This window comes from Hemitrygon akajei, chromosome 5 (genome assembly GCF_048418815.1).
Source record: "Hemitrygon akajei chromosome 5, sHemAka1.3, whole genome shotgun sequence".
NCBI classification, from domain to species: domain Eukaryota; kingdom Metazoa; phylum Chordata; class Chondrichthyes; order Myliobatiformes; family Dasyatidae; genus Hemitrygon; species Hemitrygon akajei.
Genome location: NC_133128.1, coordinates 167,955,626 through 167,975,349, shown reverse-complemented (window position 1 = coordinate 167,975,349; position 19,724 = coordinate 167,955,626). Strand labels below are relative to the sequence as shown.

General features: G+C 39.8%; 1 protein-coding gene across 6 annotated transcripts in view; it reads left to right on the top strand.

Annotated features, from left to right (window-relative positions):
* Positions 1-19,724, top strand: part of osbpl6 (oxysterol binding protein-like 6) — a 161,961-nt gene that overhangs the window by 97,582 nt on the left and 44,655 nt on the right. For 5 of the 6 annotated variants that reach the window (XM_073047129.1, XM_073047128.1, XM_073047125.1 and 2 more), the window contains exons 7-11: positions 2,568-2,700; positions 2,793-2,896; positions 4,040-4,132; positions 14,313-14,481; positions 16,980-17,110. In XM_073047129.1, coding sequence (XP_072903230.1) covers positions 2,568-2,700; positions 2,793-2,896; positions 4,040-4,132; positions 14,313-14,481; positions 16,980-17,110 — 630 coding nt within the window. The remainder of the gene's footprint in view (positions 1-2,567; positions 2,701-2,792; positions 2,897-4,039; positions 4,133-14,312; positions 14,482-16,979; positions 17,111-19,724) is intronic. The other variant, XM_073047130.1, reaches the window with a different exon arrangement.

The window sequence follows — 19,724 nt, the reverse complement described above, 5'->3', positions numbered from 1 at the left end:
TTATGGTATTGTCTGCACTGTTGTAACTATATGTTAACTATAACTATATGTAACTATGTGGTTTTGTGTAGGTCTCGTAGCTTTAGTTTTTGGTTTGTTGGGTGGTAGAGTTGGTCTCCTGACTTGGTGTGTCTGGGTAGTCTTGTTTTGTCTGGTGGGTTTGGAGCTCCTTTCCGGGGAATGTGCTAAGATGGTAGCACGATATTAATATGCAGCAGCCACTCCGGACTCTGGATTTGGGGATTACCAAACGTTATGTGGATTTTCTGGTGTAGTCTGCTTTATCGTGTGCTTTTGTGATATCATTCTGGAGGAACGTTGTCTCATTTTTTAACTGCATTGCATTTGTGCTTTCTAAATGACAGTAAACTGAATATTGTATCTTGTATCTTGAGTGGAAGAAGCTGATACTAGCTCGCTGAATTTGGGACTGCAGGCTTCTGAACCTCCTTTCTGATGTGGTAGTAATGAGAAGAGGCATGTCCAGGATTATGAGGGTCCTTAATGATGGATGCTGCCTTCTTTAGGAAGATCTCCTCAATGATAGGGAGGCTGGTGCCCAAGATGGAACGGGCTGAATCTACAGCCCTCTGAAGCCTCTTACAATCCCGGGCATTGGCACCTCCAAACCTGATGGCAAAGCGACCAGTCAGAATACTCTTCTTGGAAAACAGGCAGATTAATCTTGTTCCCAATGATATGATTTAATTTTTGGCCCCCATATTGTAGTCCCTGCTTTGCTCTGAAGTAATTCCTCTCACTCCTGACATAAATGCACAAGTGAGCGAGGCACACTGAATATTAATATAAAGCCTTATGGAAAATCCATCAAGTCACAAAGTATGGATTTCATCCACTGTTAATACATTAAGTGGAAGTGCTGAAGCAGTCTGATAAACAGCATTTCATCAGATAGTGTGCAGCTTGCACAGAATTGCTTATAGGAGACTTAGCCATCCCTAAAAACGTTTCCCAAATATTAGGTCTTTAAATTTTGTGAACAAAGATATATGTGTAATTAATTATATTGAGTTTGATGCAACTAAATGATCTGTATGTAGACGTAAAGATTCAATGGTACAAAGGTTTTTCTCAGTCTACACAAAATGCTGGAGGAACTCAGCAGGCCAGGCAGCATCTATGGAAAAGAGTACAGTCGATATTTCAGGTCAAAACCCTGTGGTGAAACCTGGAGGGGGAGGGATGAAGCAAGGAGCTGGGAAGTTGATTGGTGAAATAGACAGAAGGCCATGGAAGAAAGAAGAAAGGGGGTGGGGGAGGAGCACCAAAGGGAGGCGATGGGTGGGCAAGAAGATAACATGAGAGAGGGACAAGGGGGTGGGAAATGGTGAAGGGGGGCTGAAGGTATTAATGGAAGTTTGAGAAGTCGATATCGCCTCCAGCTGGTACTCCTCCTCCCTCCCCCTTTCCTTCTTTCTTCTATGGCCTTCTGTCTCTTTCACCAGCCAGTTTCCTAGCTCTTTACTTCATCCCTCCCCCTCCAAGTTTCACCTCTCGCCTGGTGTTTCTCTCTCCCCTCCCTCCACCTTTCAAATCTACCGCTCAGCTTTTTTTCTCCAGTCCTGGTGAAGGGTTTTGACCTGAAATGTCGACTGTACTCTTTTCCATAGATGCTGCCTGGCCTGCTGAGTTCCTCCAGCATTTTGTGGGTGTTGCTGTGATTTTCAGCATCTACAGATTTTCTCTTGTTTCTCAATCTATCTCGCTTAAACTTTATAATAGAAGATTCAAGATTAATTTATTAACAAAGATTGTATAAATTATACGGCCTTGAGATTTGCTTGCTCACAGGTAGCCACAAAGCAAGAAAGCTGAAAGAACCCAGTTAAAGAAAAAAAATGAAAGACCAACACTGGATTGGAGGCTAGTAGAACAGTAGCCATAACAGATCAATGAAAGGCCACTGTCAAGCTGGTGAGATCATTCATTGATTCTGTAATGGTTATTATTCTATTGTGGATTTATTGATTATGCCCACAAACAAATCAATCTCAGGGTTGTATATGGTGACATCTATGTACTTTGATAATAAACTTACTTTAAACTTTAATAGCTGAACTCATTTGTGAATTTCTTCAGGTACAGTGCTAAGCTATTAGTAATTTAGGGCAAGGTTTCTAAAAATTGGACATTTTTTCATATTTTTACAGTTATTTTACTAATTTTACTTCTGCTATCATTACAAAATACTCTACAGCAGAACATGTCCTTAACACCTCATGTTATCATCTTGGTCATCAATTAAAAAAATATATTCTGATTGTTTTAATTATAGCTTTAATTCTCCAGACGTAAAGAAATTACAATATCGCTAGAAATTGTTTTGATGGGAATTATGAGTGTAATACAGAAGACTTTCTGTATAAGTATGACAACATGAATTTGAATAGAGTACCTCCAATTTGAGAGGAGTAATTTGTATCTTTCTGCAATAATCCATTTTGGATCAATGTCTTTAGATTCATCGATTAAAGTTCTTGTCCTCTCCTCTTTGTGATGAATATATGCTTATTTTATGCCTCTTGGTATCTTTTTGTACCTCCTAGCCCCAGCAGAACAATTTCACACGGCAGCCCTCCATTCCATGCAGTACAAGTCTACCTACTTCCTATAGCAACAGTCAAACCAAAGTTGCAGCATGGTTGTTGGAATCTGAAGAGATGAATAAATGTTCAAAAGGTATTTGGTAAAACATGATGAAGTAGTAATCTACTATCTTGTATCTGATAATGAATATGTTAAGAATGTTTCACTTATTTTGGTTCATCTAGACCTTGCACATTGCCAATCAAGTCTGGTGGAACTCAGCAAACTATTACAAAATCTAGAAATTCTACAAAGGACACAGTCAGCTCCGAATTTCACTGACATGCAGGTATGGTTCAATATTCACACTTACTTCAATAATGATTTAATGACACAAAGGTAAGAATAACACAACACTTGAAAAACTAAGGAAACCCTGAGCTTGTATAATCTTCAGGGAGCTAAGTACATTCAATATTTTTGAATAATATTTGTATAAATTAATCCTGGCTTACTTAAGTTATTTTTATTAAAGACAGTAAATGCTGAAAATTTCTGTTTTTATTTTGCGTTTCCAGTACCTTGTAGTTTTAAAATTCTTATTACGTTTGAATTGCTATTCAGTACGTGGACATGTCACAAAAGTAAAGTGCTCCTTGTACTCAGTAATAGTTAATGTGCTCCTTACTGTTTTCAGAAACATTATCCAAGCAGTGGCTATTACATTCATTATCAAATGTAGTCTTAATTTGCCATCATCCCCTGTAATTTCTGTACTTTATGAGGCCTTAATGGGTTTCAGTTTGGTGACTCTAAAACTCATTTGGTATTTGATCCCCACATTGGTTGAAAATTGGCAATTAAACCTGTGTTAGTAGGTCAAGGATTTAGTCATGACTTTGCTGTTTATGTTTGATTGTTTTAATCAAAGTATGCAAATTTTCTTAAATCAATTAGCTACCATGAATTAAGTCAGCTGGTTTTGCAACGGAGCTAAACTTGGAATGCTAAATACAGTGTAATAATATCATGTCAGTAATTAAATGGGAGAGGAATTGAGGTGATGTCATAAAATGCTAAAGCTTTGGTTGACTAACTGTTATCAGGATGCTGAAATTAGATTATAGCTTTCAGCTCATTTCCTGACTCTTTTTTGGTGTGTGTTCTCTTGGTAAGGAAAGGGATAGTTAGACAGCAGCTGTGGGTCTAGATATATTGGCTACTCACTATGCCCCATGTCTTCATGTGAGGGGAATTGACAATTAGTGACATCATCATAGTTGATTAATCAAAAAAAAATACAATGGGAGTCCGTTACTGAAACCCAGTAGTTATTCAGTCATTAATTCGTTTCTTTTTGTCATTGTGGAATATCCTGCCAATCTGTTTCTGCATTTTATTTCTTAATGAAAGTAATTACATGCTATCCTGGTTTTTATGCATGTTGCTAAATTTAAGTTTGTCTTTGGCTTTAACTCTTTGTATAACATAGGCTAATTGCATAGATATTACAAAGAAAGATAAGCGTGTCACCAGAAGATGGAGGACAAAAAGTGTGAGCAAAGATGGAAAAATGCAGCTTCAGGTATCTCCTTTACCTTTATCGCTTGTTTGTCTGGTCCAGTTACAATGCGTATTGCCACTGTTCCCCAGTACTAACAACATCTTTTCAATACTTACTTCAATACTTTCAGTACCAGGGTTCATGGAATTGTTTTCATCTTGGAATCATTTCAGTGTCAAAATCTTAGCACACTGCAGATACATTTGTCAGTGAATTGTTATGTATAATAATCAGTTGTATTGATGTGTTCTAAGGATGTATGGAACAACTTTGACTTCAGCTCATAGTAAAAGGGGTTCTACTCTACTTACTTTTATGACAATGAGGATGGTTACAGCTCCAGTGCCATATTCAGGTTTGCTGATGACACCACTGTCGTTAACTGAGTCAAAGTTGGCGACAAATCGGCACATGGAAGGAAGATAGACAATGTGGTTGAAAGGTGCCACAACAACAATCTCTCAACTACAGGAGGAAGAAACCTATGGTCCATAAGCCAGTCCTCATCAGGGAAGTGGAGAGGGTCAGTAACTTTAAATTCCTTGGTATTGTTATTTCAGTGGATCTATACATGGCAGCACCTCTATCTTCTTAGATTCAGGATGTCGTCTAAAACTTTGACAGCTTCTATAAATGCACAGTGGAGAGCTTCCAAGCTGATTGCATCATGGCCTGGTATGGAAGCACCAGTGCCCGTGAATGAAAAAGGCCTTCAAAAAGTAATGAATATAACCCAGCACATTACAGGAAATGCCCTCCCCACCGTTGAGGAGCACATCTACAAGGAGAGCTGCCACAAGAAAGCAACATCCATCATCAAGGAACCCCAACCATCCAGGCCATGCTCTCTTCTCACTGCTGCTATTGGGAAGGTGGTACAGCAGCCTTGGCTCCCACTCCACCAGGTTCAAGAATAGTTATTACCTTTTGATCATCAGGCTCCTGAATTTCAAGGACTCTACAACTCAATGTGATTATTTATTTATTATTCTGACTTGCTTTTTTTCTTGCGCACATCGTCTTTGTGTGTAGCTTTTCATTGATTGTATTGTCTTTCTTTGTATCTGCTGTGAGTGGCTGCTGAGAAGTGAATCTCAGGGTGGTATATGGTGACACATGCATAACATTGATAATAATTTTACTGTGAACTTTGAAAGTAACATCTAATCAATAGCCTGCTTTTCATTTCCTCAGTGGTCAGCAACACTGTCCACAATAAGCAGTGAACCAAAGCAAATTCATGGTGAAATAAACTACTCTGAGCACATTAATAAATACTCTCAAAGGACGTGTTTCTATGCTGTAGTATTCTATGATTTTCTGTTCAATAAACCGGAGGAGGTAAAATGCTGTCATCAGACAAATCCTATTAATGTGTCAAATCTGTTTTAAACTCCAAAATTATTGTCACTCTGTGACGTCGTGGCAGAGACGCACTCAGTTGCCACTTTATTAGGTACCCCATACACCTGCTCAATGACACCTGCTCAATAATCAGCCAATCATGTGGCAGCAACTCAATGCATGAAAGCACGCAGACATTACAGACATGGTCAAGAGGTTCAGTTGTTCAAACCAAGCTTCAGAATGCCAAAGAAATGTGATCCAAGTGACTTTGACTGTGGAATGGTTGTTGGTTCCAGATGGGTTGATTTGAGTACCTCAGAAACCGCTGATCTCCTGGGATTTTGATACACAGTAGTCTCTAGAGTTTACAGAGAATGGTGTGAGAAACAAAAAAACATCCAGTTCTGTGTTAGTGAGAGAGGTCAGAGGAGAAAACTAGATTGGTTCAAGCTGACAGGAAGGTGGTGTAACTCAAATAACCGCACAATGCAACACTGGTGTGCAGAAGAGCATCGCGGAACGTACAGCACAAAGAACCTTGAAGTGGATGGGCTACAGCAGCTGGAGACCGCACTGGGTTCCACTCCCATACCTAATAAAGTAGCCACTGTGCGTAAGTTTCCAAAACAGCTGGTCGGAACATGCTGCCAAAGTCCCATCGATGTCGGGATGTTTAGATGCCCAACATGTGTACTTGCTAGTTCTGCTATTTGCCAATGTGCTCCCACATTGGGCTTCAGATAGAATCAATTGGCAGAGCATTAATGTTGAGGAATCTGGAGAAACGAGGTTGTAGATGCTGGAATCTGCATCAGCAAAAGCTGTGGAGGAGGAACTCAGCAAGCGGGAGGGTGCAGCTCGATCCCTAACTTCTTCCAGCAGATTGTTTGTTGCTGGAAATCTGCATTCTGAGCTTGTGCCAGACTGAATCTGGTGCAGGAGCATAGAATCCGTTGCTATCAGTGGAATAAACCAACCAGGAGAGAGAAGAGCAAATGTAAGGCAATTAAAAATCTTTTTCTGAATTAATTATACTTGTTTTAATTTTACTTTAATTGTTAGCTAAGTGTTTTAAATAATTTTAGTTAAAATGTGTACTTTCCTTAAGAAAGCTTTGAATGTTTCCAAATGCTTGAGAGATTTGGAAGTATTGAGAATGTTGGCCAACTTCAGTAGCTGGCAAATTCTTGTAATGCGACTTTGCTGCCTGTCAGTTTTTTTCTCTCTCTCAGTTGCTTTCAGGGGTGAGCTTGTTTTAACCACACCTTACAAAATGGAATTAACACGGGCAGTGGCATCAACACAGGTGATGCCAACAGGCTCAGTACACTGATTCGAAAGGCTGGCTCTGTTATAGGAGTCAAACTGACCATCTCTGGAGAGTGTGGTAGAACAAAGGACCCTACAAAAAATCCTGGCAATTCTGAACAATGTTTCTCACCCTCTGCATGCTACCTTGGCTGAACAGGGGAGCACTTTTAGTAATAGACTAAGACAACTGTGCTGCTCCAAGGAGCGCGATATGAGGTCATTCTTGCCCTCAGCCATTAGACTCCATAATGAGTCAACCTATAACCGGGGAAGTGATGACCCCTCCTGTTTGAGGTAACTTATTTTTTATTCTTTCTTACTTTTCTTTAATATTTGTATATCTGTGCACCTGTAATGCTACTGTGATGCTGTAATTTCCTTTGAGATCAATAAAGTAAATATCTAAACATTGCGAAGCATTGTCGTTGTGCATGGCTTTACCATTTTGGTGTGGAATGGCACACTAGCAAACTGTCATGGGGGATCTGTAAAATATCTTAATTTTATTTTTTTTACAAAATGGTATTTCTCGTTATAGTATCCTTATTCATATCTGAAGCTTATAATGCTAATTGCCACCATTGTGAGAAATGAGAGAAAAATAGTGGAACAAAAAATGAGGAATAAAGTCCCCAATTTATTTTTATTATTTTAATAAGCCTCTTAAATTGCTTTGACTCAAAGGACCTCTTCTGAGATGTGTTTGGCTGGCAGCTATTCTTATGTTCCTTGTAGTAAGTGGGCAATTATTTAAATTAACAAAATTGTGTGCAACATCTATGAGGCACAGTGCACATTGTGAAAGAGCATTAATTTAGATAGTTATCATAACCGGTGAAATGTTTTTATCCAAATGAGTTACTGTGATGCAGGACTTTGATCGCTGAAACTAATCTCCCTGACTTACCTTCACATTCCTCAGAGCATCATTTTTGAAAATTGTGCTTCATTTCTTCTAGGATGATGCTTGTTCAGGTGAACATAAGCATTCTCAGATAGTAAGAACAGAAAAGGCTAGAAACACTCTGAAGGTCAGGCTGTATCTGTGCAGAGAGAAGCAAAACTCAGGTTGATCACTTTTTGATAGTTTTTTAAATTGCTTATACATGTTCTACTTACATTCACAAGTACAGTACTGTGCAAAAGTCTTAGGCACATATGTAGAGCTAGGTTGCCTAAGTCTTTTGCACGGTATTGTATTTGTCAATGTGGAGTGTAGATCGAGTTTGTAAATCTGGTTGGAAAAAAGGATGTTGGGAAAGATGAGGGTGGAAGAGTGCGGGAGGGGAATGTGACAGGTGGCAGAGAAAGAGTGCCGGGGAAGGAGGTGGAGAAGGTGCAGACACACTCAGCCCTGAGACGCAAGGCAAAGTCATTTGATCCCAAACAAATGGTTTATTGATCATTATAGAATGTCTCTCTAGTGTTCCCTGCTTTCTCCCCTCTCCCTTACCCTGTTCCTAACAATCATTCCCCTCTCCCTGCCCCCTTCCCACTCTCAGTCCACAGTAGAGACCCATATCAGAATCAGGTTTGTCATTGCTCACTTATGTCATGAAATTTGTTTTTTTTTGCAGCAGTAGTACATTGCAGTACATAAAATTGCTACAGTACTGTGCAAAAGTCTTAGCTATATATAAGTTTCTAAGAATTTTGCACAATATAAGACATTCTTTTTGTAATGGTATTGGAAAGAGGTCCAGACAACAAACTGATCTGCAGTTGCATTAATTGATTTATGTAATCAGACTGTTGCCAACTTTCTTGGCTGACCCCACACCCTCCCTGCAATCGATGAAAGTGGAAAGGTTGGTTTGGCATCGGGGAGACATGACCACAGATTGTGAAAGGGCAGTGTAGAAATATCATTATTTTGTTTCAGTACTTAGCCTGAAGGTAGAACAGATGGATATTGGATGGGATGACTCTAGTTATGTACATTAGCAGCAGAAATAAATATCTTATATAAATTAATCAAACTTGGAGTATAAAACCAATTAATCTGGATGGATACCATAGATTAAATTAGAACAATGTAATAGGCATTCCTACACAGTTTTAATAATTCTTTCAGAAAAGGTGTTTTGCCAGATAGCTGATGTAATGCCTGTATTTAAGTAAAGCGTTGAAACATTTATCAGAATTATAACAATAGCTTAACATTGATGTTAGGAAAAATAATAGAATCCATTGTAAAGTAGGCAATAGAAAACTACATGGAGAAACAATATGCATTAATGATTAGTCAACAAAAAAGGAAAAGTTTGCTTGAACAACACTTTTGACATTGTTGAAGTGGATCCTGGTGGACAAGATAGTGATAATGCAGTAGATGTAGTTAATATAGATTGTTAAAAGGCCTTCAGTGAGGTACCCAATAATAAACTAATGAATAAGGTAAGAGACTGCAGAGCTGAAGACGTGACAAAATGGATTGTTGGTTTCAAGGCAGGAAGCAGAGAATGGGAGTAAACAGTAGCTATACGCAGTGGAAAAGGTGGATGATGGTGTTACAGAAGGATCACTGTTGACTCCATAATGAGTAGTAACAGTCTGACTTTGGAATCAGTTACACTATGTCTAAATTTGGAGCTAGTACCGAATTCAGAGACATTATCAATAAGAGGAAGATTGTTATATAAGGACATGGTGAAACTTGCAAATGGGAAAGCAATTGGTGGATGAGGTTCAATACAATAAGTACAAAGGAATAATAGGGATGTTGTTTAGGACATGGAAGTGCAAGTCTTGGTTGAGATAGAGGTGAAAACAAACAATCCAAATGGCGAGGTTTAATTCTAGGTGGATATAACTGAAAAATACAGCAGTAATTCTGCACTTGGGTTTAAGCCATGCTTGGAGGTCTGCATACACTTTTGGCTACAACATTTTAATTTTAATTTTTTGGGACTTGAGTGTTATTGGCAAGGCTGGCATTTGCAGTATTTCTCATTCCTAATTACACTCGAGAAATTGGTGGTGAGTACCCTTCTAGAAACATTACAATCCTTCCAGTGAACGTACTCACACCATGGTGTAGGGAGTTCCAGGATTTAGTCTGTGATGTTGAGGGACTGACAGTATAAATCCAAGTTAGGGTATTGTTGGGTTTGGTGAGAAATCTATAAGCAACTGTTCTCCAATAAACCTGATCTTGTCCATACTTATAGTTCTGGTCATGGGTTTGGAAGGTGTGTTCAGAGTAGCCAAAGTAAGTGGCACACATTTCAGTTGCCCTGTACCATGCTGGCACGATTGAATGTTTAAGGTATTTTCTGGGATGCCAATCAAATAGGTTGTTTTGTCATGGATGTTGAATCTACCTTCACCTGAAAAATGTGAAGCATTCCCTTTTGCTCCTATGTGCCTTGTAGATGGTGGAAATATTTTACAAAATCAGGCAATGTATCACTAGCTCAGCCTCTGACTGCCTTTGAATCCACAGCACTAATGAGGTCAGTCCAGTTAAGTTTCATGTCAGTGATGACTCTCAGAATGTTGATGGTGGGACAGTCGGCAATGGTAATGGGAAGTTTGGGTTGTTGGGCATCATTTTCTTGGAACTTATAATTAACTGGATTTCTGTAGCACTTGTCATTTATCAGTCCACACCAGCATATTGTTTAGACCACATTGTCCGCAGGAATGAATTGCTTCATCAAGGAGTTACAAATGAAATTGAACATTGTGCAATCTTATGACAGGAGGAGATTCAAATGGTTCTTAGGTAGAGAATTTGGTTCTTAATGATTGTTAATCCAACAATAGAATTGTTGGATTAAATGGCCTGTTTTGTGCTACAGGTTCTAGGTAATCCAATGCAATCTTTGTGGTCCTGCAAATCTATAGTTGAAATGATCTGTGAAGGGATTTATTCAGTTAAGTATTGTAAAGCTGCCCCTACTTGCCTGTAGAAGTATTGACAGGATTTGTTTACAAGCAATCTGCACTTCTCACAATTTCCGTCATTAGAAACCAGTTTGTGGTTGCCAGCTCTGGTAGCAGTGTCCGCTTTCAGCATACACTCCCCTTACCCCACTTACAGCAGACGAGGCACTCCTCTCGGATGTCCAGTCAGTTGAATGTAGGATTGCCAATATTGTAGTCCAGCAATTAGGGGAAGATTGCGGAGATCATTGTGGGGTCTGTGTTAATATAATTCTGGACTCAGTGGACTGAACAGTGCACCATAACCCATATATGAAATGATACCAAATAAGTTGAAGGTAAGAAATGAGTTAGAATATAGATTTGTCATTTTCCTGCTTCTGATATCGGGCCACCAAATTGTTAAGAATGGGTCCCAAGGACAGGGCAAATTAACAAGGGACTGGAGTTCTTATCTTGGGTCTTCAATTGCAACAAACATAGTGGTGCTTCGCACAACCACAACAGCCTTGTTTAAGCAGTTATGGTGGACCTGGGGGTTACTAGGCTTGGCCTCATTAGTTTTAAGGAAAAACTAGTTTTCTTACCACTGCCATAAGGCATTGACGTCTTTCCTTTCAAATATGTAAATTTCTGTAAAATACGGGAAGGCCGGCATCCCAAGTTGAATAAAGAACATGCCTCTTCATCTAATAGCAGTAATGAGCAGCATATTTTGTACTGGGAGCATAATTTTGAAGCAGATGAATTCAAAGAAATTGAGAAAACGTTTCATGGCTTTAAATTACAAGTAGTTGAAACTGTGACTTAATAGATAACGGTTGTATCCAATCCATTACTGAGTAAGGGCCACTGTGCCTCTGTCTAGACTTGCATCCCCGTTTGTTCTTATGGCAGTCTCTTGTGTTATGTTATCTCCTTTAGATATAAATTAAATAATATTTAATTCATACTACCAATACATTTACATATCAGTTCAATGAATGATATGTATGTAGCATGAAGCGCAGAATCAAATATCGCTGTGATAATTGTACGCTCTAGTATCAATTGTTTGGTGACAATAAAGTAAAGAACATTCATGTTACGGGATGACTAATGATGACACTTTTCAAGTTTTCCAATGCACGGAAGAATGTGTTACATTTATCTCCCGGTTCCCAGGGTAGCTGAGATAACATAAGCAGCAGGAAAAATGCATTGTCATGGTGCACAGTTTTCTAATGAATTGTTTATAGGCAAGATCAGCATCTGTTGTCATTGCTCAGTTTCAGATTCTCTGCCTAAAATCAGGTTCTCTGATTAGGGTTTTTTTTGGCGGGGGGGGGCGGTGAGTGTAATATGTATTCCTGGGTTAAACTATGACAGTACAGAAATTATAACTGTAGAAGTAGAGCTGTCTGTCACACTGGGCTTCAGTAAAATATCTGACCGCTACTAGTTAATCTTATCCACCACTGAGGACATCTTCAAAAGGTAGTGCCTCAAGAATGCGGCATCTATCATCAGGGACCCCCAGCCATCCACGACTCGATCCCTTTTCCATTACTGCATCAGCTGTTCCTAAAGCACTGAGCGTGGCATTCACACTCCTGTATCTCCTCCCAGGAGTCTGAACACCCCAACTTAATGCTTTAGGAACGGCTTCTTCCCTTCTGTCATCAGATTTCTGAATGGACAATAAAATCTAATTCACTATTTCTCTTTTGCACTTCTTTGATTATTACTTATAGTAATGTTTCCTCTCTCGCACTGCATTGTTGTCACAAAGTAGTAAATAACACAACATATTCAGTGACAGGAAACTGATTCTGATTCTCATTCGGATTTTTTCTCTATTTCAGAATCCAGTATCTGCAGTCGATCTTATTTTTTGTAGTTGCATCAGGTTTTTAGCATCTACGCCCATCAGATTGAATTTAAAGATATTCACACACAAAGTTAACAAGCAGTAAAGATAAAGATTATCTGTACTTGTCACTTGTATGTAGTGACTGTGCCCCAATTGGCTCCCGTTTGTCTAGGGTAAACTGACACCGACCCCGCCAGCTCTGTAATCGCGTTGGTGTGGACATGGTGTGATGCACTCCAGTACTCACCCACAACATAAAATATCAGACAGTACAAGTAAATGATTACTCTTTATAATTGTACTGGAACTAGGAAGTTAATAGAGAAAAAAATACAAATACAAAAGTAAAAAAAAATAAGGCGCCACAGTTATCAGAGTTCATCAGTTCGTGCACAAAATGGTTGGAGCTCGAGAAGCAGGGTACTGTCGATCTCCGCCAAACTCCTCGACCCACGGCTTGAGACCAACCACGGTGGTCGACCAGAGAGCTTCCCACACGTCCTTCACCTCTCCGCTCTGAAGATCCCAAAACCCGCGCAAACTAACAGCTTTAGACAGACAAGAAAGAGTAACATCTTTCCCATTGGGTAAAAGTCCTATTATCACTAATCATAACCCAAACATGCTCCTCAGAAAACCCATTACCTCAGCAGTTAACATTACAAAGAAGCCATCTTATTATTAACACTACAGAGAAGCTATTTTATTAGCAGTTAACAGTTAACATTACAGGTAATAGTACAAAGGACCCTACATGTACATCAAAGCATACAGTGAAATGTGTCACTTTTGCTGGGGGCAGTCCGCAAGTGTCCCCATGTATCCGCGCCAACATAGCATGCTCATAACTCACTAACCTAACCCTAACCATACACCTTTGGAATGTGGGGGGAAACCCATGCGATAACGCGGTGACAGTACAGACTCCTTACGGTCAGCGGCAGGTCAATCCCTGGTCGTTAATTGTTGGTGCTATAAAACGATCGTGCTAACTGCTACACTCTAGGCTTCAGTAGTGTACGAGGCAGGATGAAAGCAGGAAAGTGGAGAGAAAAAAGCAATGTATGCTGAAAATTGGGAAGCGACTGAGTGAGGAAAACAAGCTGGGAATGGGAAGAAAGTCATAGATAATGTAGAAAATAGAGAGGCAGAGTTTAAATTGATATTGCCGGGTGCAATAGCATTCCATGTGTACTGTAAAAACACAAAATGCTGGCAGAACTCAGCAGGCCAGACAGCATCTATGGGAGGAGGTAGTGACTGGCCTGCTGAGTTCTGCCAGCATTTTGTGTTTTTAGGAAACTGAACTACACTGCTGTTTTCCTGATTCTTTTTCTATAATCCATTCAAATATAGTCCTCTTGTTGGAACAGCACAATGATGAATTAGTCTTAGAAAGTGAAGAGAGAGTGTGTCAGTGAAAATTTCTTTGAGGGAAAAGAGACCAAATTATAGGCCTGGGAAGGGATGAAGGGGAAATTCCAAATAAAAACAGAAATTTTTGGAAAAACTCAATAGGTTATCAGGAAATTGCAGCCTGACAACTTCCAAGAAACAAAAATTATATTAGAAATTCCACCTTAGCGTGATTTTGAGACGCTGTCAAGTAATGTCATCATAAACTGCAGTCACACTGATGAAAAATTCACCAGGAAAAATGCAACTTAATTGTTTTCCTAAATGACCATGATAAATAGAAGAACAATGGATTACAAACCAGTGAATTATATTTTTTTAAATGTTTCTGTTTTCTGGCTGAAATGATGTTGAATGCATTGCAAAGTTAATGTGTTGGTATTGCAGGTTCCCTCGGGTGCTTCTATGTCTCCCCTTCGTTTGCACTCTTCCAACCCCAACCTATGTGCTGACATCGGAGAATATCCAATACAACCAAGTCCGCTTCCGGAGTTCCCTGATTCCTTTGCGGAGTTTACTAAACTTCAGGAGGAATTCTGTCTTATTGCGCAGAAAGGTAACTTTAATGCACGGATCTTCATAATAAACAAATTTGTAACTGTGTGGATGCCCATTAACTCATGCAGAAATAAATGACCTCTCTATTTTACTGCACCATCTTAAGTGATGCATCTTCCTCAACTTGTGAAAATTAAAACAGTTGATGATGTGTTTTTCCAGATGCTACCTATGATATTATTGTAAATGTATGGGACATTTCTTTGGCTTGGTGTTTTTTTTAAACAAAATTCTTTTAGTTCAGTTTAGGTAATGCAAGAATATCACATAGATTAAACCTGAGCCGTAACCTTATCAATTTTTTTCCATTGATACAATGATCGCGTGAAGGGTGCCACGGTACTGTAGTGGTTAGCACTTCGCCATCAGTGACTTGCAAACCACACACCTCGATGGTTTCTTTATAGTTGCTGGTGACTTCAATCATGCTAACTTAAAAACAGTCCTGTCTAAGTTCCATCAGTATGTTGACTTTGCAATCAGAGGTAAGAACACCTTAGTCCTGGTTTATACCAACATCCCCGGTGCACGTGAAGACTACTGAACTCCCTGCCATCACTCTGGTCTCATCACGCATGAAGCACAGGAAGTGTTATACTGTTCACATTTTAACTAGTGTCACCGATGCGCCTTTTTATTTGTTAGTTTATTTGTGGGAATATTACTTAGTGTGTGATGGGTGTGAGTTCCATGTACTGTGTTGCGCACCTTGGTCTGAAAAAATATTGTTTCGCTTGGCAGTATACATGTGTACGAGTGAATGACAATAAACTTGAACTTGATTACAGCTGGAGGCACTGGAGTTCCGAGTTCAATTCTGGTGCCCGCTGTAGGGAGTTTGTATGTTCTCCCCGTTACCTTGTGGGCTTCCAATGGGTGGTCCACTTCCCTCCCACAGACTAAAGCTGTACTGGCCAGTAGGTTCATTGGTCATTGTAAATTGTCCTGTGATTAGTTGGGTTGTTGGGCGAGGCAGTTCGTTGCACCAGAAGTGCCTGTTCCACACTATCTCGAAATAAATAGGTTCTCTGCCCTGCCAAGAAATGTTATGGATTAATTGGTAGAATATTGTAATGATGCTTTTTTTTCTTGGCCTATGTTAATTTTATAAAATATTACTTGAAGCTGATCAATAATGAGATGTATCGATTGCACACAAAATAATTATTTCAGAAAAATATGGGTGTATGTATGCACCCAGCTATTACTTTCAATAAAAATTAAAATTGTATTATTGTTTAATAATATGAAATAAGCTGAAATAAATGTAAGCAACACACACAAAATGCTGGTGGAACGCAGCAGGCCAGGCAGCATCTATAAGGAGAAGCACTGTTGATGTTTCGGGCCGAGACCATGCGTCAGGACTAACTGAAAGGAAAGATAATAAGAGATTTGAAAGTAGCAGAGGGAGGGGGAAATGCAGAATGATAGGTCAAGACCGGAGGGGGTGGGTGAAGCTGAGAGCTGGAAAGGTGATTGGCAAAAGGAATACAGAGCTGGAGAAGAGAAAGGATCTTTTTTTTATCTCTCTCTCTGCCCATCACTCTGCCTGTTCTCCATCTCCCTCTGGTGCTCCCCTCCCCCTTTCTTTCTCCCTAGGCCTCCTGTCCCATGATCCTTTCCCTTCTCCAGCTCTGTATCCCTTTTGCCAATCACCTGTCTGGCTCTCAGCTTCACCCCACCCCCTCCGGTCTTCTCCTATCATTTTGCATTTTCCCCTCCCCCTCCTACTTTCAAATCTCTTACTATCTTTCCTTTCAGTTAGTCCTGACGAAGGGTCTCGGCCCAAAACGTCGACAGTACTTCTTCCTATAGATGCTGCCTGGCCTGCTGCGTTCCACCAGGATTTTGTGTGTGTTGCTTGAATTTCCAGCATCTACAGATTTCCTCATGTTTGAAATAAATGTACGTTGCAATCATCTATTTGCCCTACAGGAATAAGGATCAAATGATAATATTACAACAGTAACCAAGTGAATGAAGGCTCAAATATTAACTAGATTTTACAGTTAACATTAAAAGTATAAACACCTTGAATAGTATAAATTAGAAGATACTTCAATAATTGGCCCAGATGAAGATCTTTAAATTTTCATTGTTTCTGAATTAAAAGAAATCTGAGAAGTATTAGAACAATCCATTTAGTTTAGATTTATCTGATGTAATACTTTGTAGTCAACTGCATCTTTGAGCTGATTTTTAGTGGTTTCCTCTGATAATTTTACAGAATCATTAGCTTTACATTGCATGGCTTCAGTTTCTTTTTAAGCCTGTCAGGACCCTGAGATATTGTATTTGACTACTGTTGAGTAGTTTACTGTCTGACGTATTCTCGTAGCCACACTCTAAGGACAGATTCCAAGCTAGCCACAAAAGTTACCTGAGTAATTTCTGCTGGTACTATAAGTAATCTGGTATAAATGAACTAGCAAAATGGAACTGGATATTTCTGTCATTTTTACTCTCTGTAGTATTTTTCTCTGTTTTCCACAGTGCAGTGTCTTTTAAAGTCTGCCTTCAACACAGTAGCAATAGAAAAGGAGAAGCTGAAGCAAATGCTCTTGGAGCAAGAACATTCTGGCCACAGTTCTCAGTTCTTCACTCTTAGGAGAACTCTTTCCCAGGTACAGTATATAGAGAAAATTGTAGGTTCAAGAAAGTGACCGTTTGTGGTGTGAACGTTGATCCTGTGTATGGACTACTTTCTGAATCTTGTCCTCAAAACTTAATTGAAACAATTACTTTTGTGTGTTTCAAAATAGAGGCTCTGATGCACATCCAACGGGGCAAATTTTCAGCTGCAGTTAGAGTACAGTGGAGTTACCCCTGGTGTAGAAAACAGGATTTTGTTTGTGTTTTGTGCTTTTTGTAGCTTCATTATATTAAGCAAGCCTTGGTATTCTGGGCATTGTTGTGACAAGATGCTCAGCTGATGGATGCTCCAACTACTTCTTCCTGCAGTTGTTTTCCTCCATTTTGTTCTCATCAGAAGATCAGTGACGGGTTTCTGTCGTCTTCAGCTACGGTTCTTTTTGCAACACAGTGCTGTATAGGAGATAGCGTGGTTTTGTCATCTGGACACTCTAGAAAGTGCAGAACGAAGCATGTTTTCAGATCTGTCCCAGCCTCATGAATCACAGCTCCAACATTTCAGCAGCTGCACAGTGATGCTCTTGGTGGCTATGCTACTTTTGTCGGTGGGTTCCTTTCAAGATGTTGTGACCAAGATTGGAGGGGAGTTTCCCTTTATATCCGTTTGTCAAACCCTGAGTTTTGTTCCTGAACCAAAATGATACAAGATTTGGGTGTGAGGTCTTCATGGCTGTACATGTATGTGCTGGTGCAAGCCTTCCTGGATCTGTTCTTGAGGTTGTGCACTACCTGTTGCTTAATGCAGCTTGTGTTTTACAAAAAATCCAGGTTTTGTGTTATTTGCAGTGCCAGATATGATACCCAGTACCAGTGGGAATCTAGTGAGGGAGATGTATCCATTTGCTCATTTTCTTTATTTGCCATCATTAGTGGAGTAGGTATTATTGTCAGCCCTGATTTTTAAAAAAATCTACCTACCTTGTTTGTCTTGGCGATGACCTACCAGAAATGCCCAGCAGGATACTGAAAGTTCTGGAGGTGAGTAGGTTTGGGTGATAGACTGTAGATCTTGTGACGTGGTTAAGGACTCCTTCATCTCTTTCATGTGCCTCTCTCACCTCTCACACCTTGATACTAATCCTGCTATACCTCGTTTACCATTGCTACCGTGACTGATGATGGTCGATGTCATCTGTCAAACGTGTCCAGCAAACATCGCAATCTGGTCTTGTCATTTGAAATCCATAAAGACTGAAAACTGCGACATTGCTCTCTGTCGAACACTTGCCAAAGAGAGCTGATACACCAGCTGCTTCGGCTGGAAGAGTGACAAGTTTGAATAACTGTGTGGACTGCTGCCAGCCTACTCTGCCTGGTCACTTTCCCGAGTTCTGGAAAACCCATGCAGCATGTTAAATTTAGATCCAAGTTAAAGCCATCTTTCCTTCTGACTTTGATTACATCATTTGGTCCGTGCCTTTTTCAAATGATTAAATCCTTGACTATGCAACAAGTAAATCTCTATTAGGTGAAAATTTTAAAAAACTCAAATACAGGAAATATAAAATGCAAAACGCTGAAAATGCTCAGCAGAGCACATCTATGGAAAGAGAAATAGAGGAAACATTTCAGAACAAGGATGCTTTGTCAGAACTGAGAAAGAAAAATAACAAACGAGCAACGCATGCAAAATGCTGGAGGAACTCAGCAGGTTAGGAAGTATCTGTGGAGAGGAATAAACAATTGTTGTTACTGGCTGAGACTTCTCATCAGTACATCAGTGTGTACTGTTACACCTGACAGTGGTTGCATCACTGATGAGATAAGAAACCATTTGGAAAAATTGACATTTTAACCCTTTAGGAGGTGACACCCTCTCTGCACGATTCCCAACCTCTAACCTGCACTTGTAGCACCAGTGCATATGTGGCTGGCCCAGGCTACTGGCGGTACGGAATTCATCAGTGGTGGAACTTCAATGGTAAATGATTAGTCACTGTCTTAATGGAGGTAATCATTACTTGGCAATGCCTGAAAGGTTTTCCAAGACTTACTGCATTCAAGCATATTCTGCATCATTTGCTGAGGAGATGCAGATAGAATGGAACATTATGCAATCATTAATGAATATTCCTCCTCTGACCTTGTATGGAAGCAAGGTCAACAATAAAGCAATCAAGTCACTCCCACATCACCTTTGGAATTCATCTGTCCATGACTATGATCTAACCTGAAAAGTCGATAAGAATCACGTATGTTTCGATAAGATTGTCTCTCAGTGCCCTGGAATTTTTCTCTGTAGCCCATTTCCAAATTCCAAGAATCAGTTCGATGACTCCATCAGGACTACAACTTGTATGGATAGCAGAACGATGTTCAGTTTTTGGAATGCAACACACAAAATGCAAGAGGAGCTCATCGGTTCAGGCAGCATCTTGACCTGAGACATTTCCCTCTATTGATGCTGCCTGGCCCACTGAGTTTGTCCAGCATTTTCCATTCACTCCACATTTCCAGCATCCGCAGTCGTTCTTGTGTCTACGATTTTCCAATTGCAGATTCACTATGCCCTGTATAATCACAGTTAAACAGCTTACAATACAGGGCAACGTACTCTCTGACTTCCTAATTCTTTACTGTATTTGT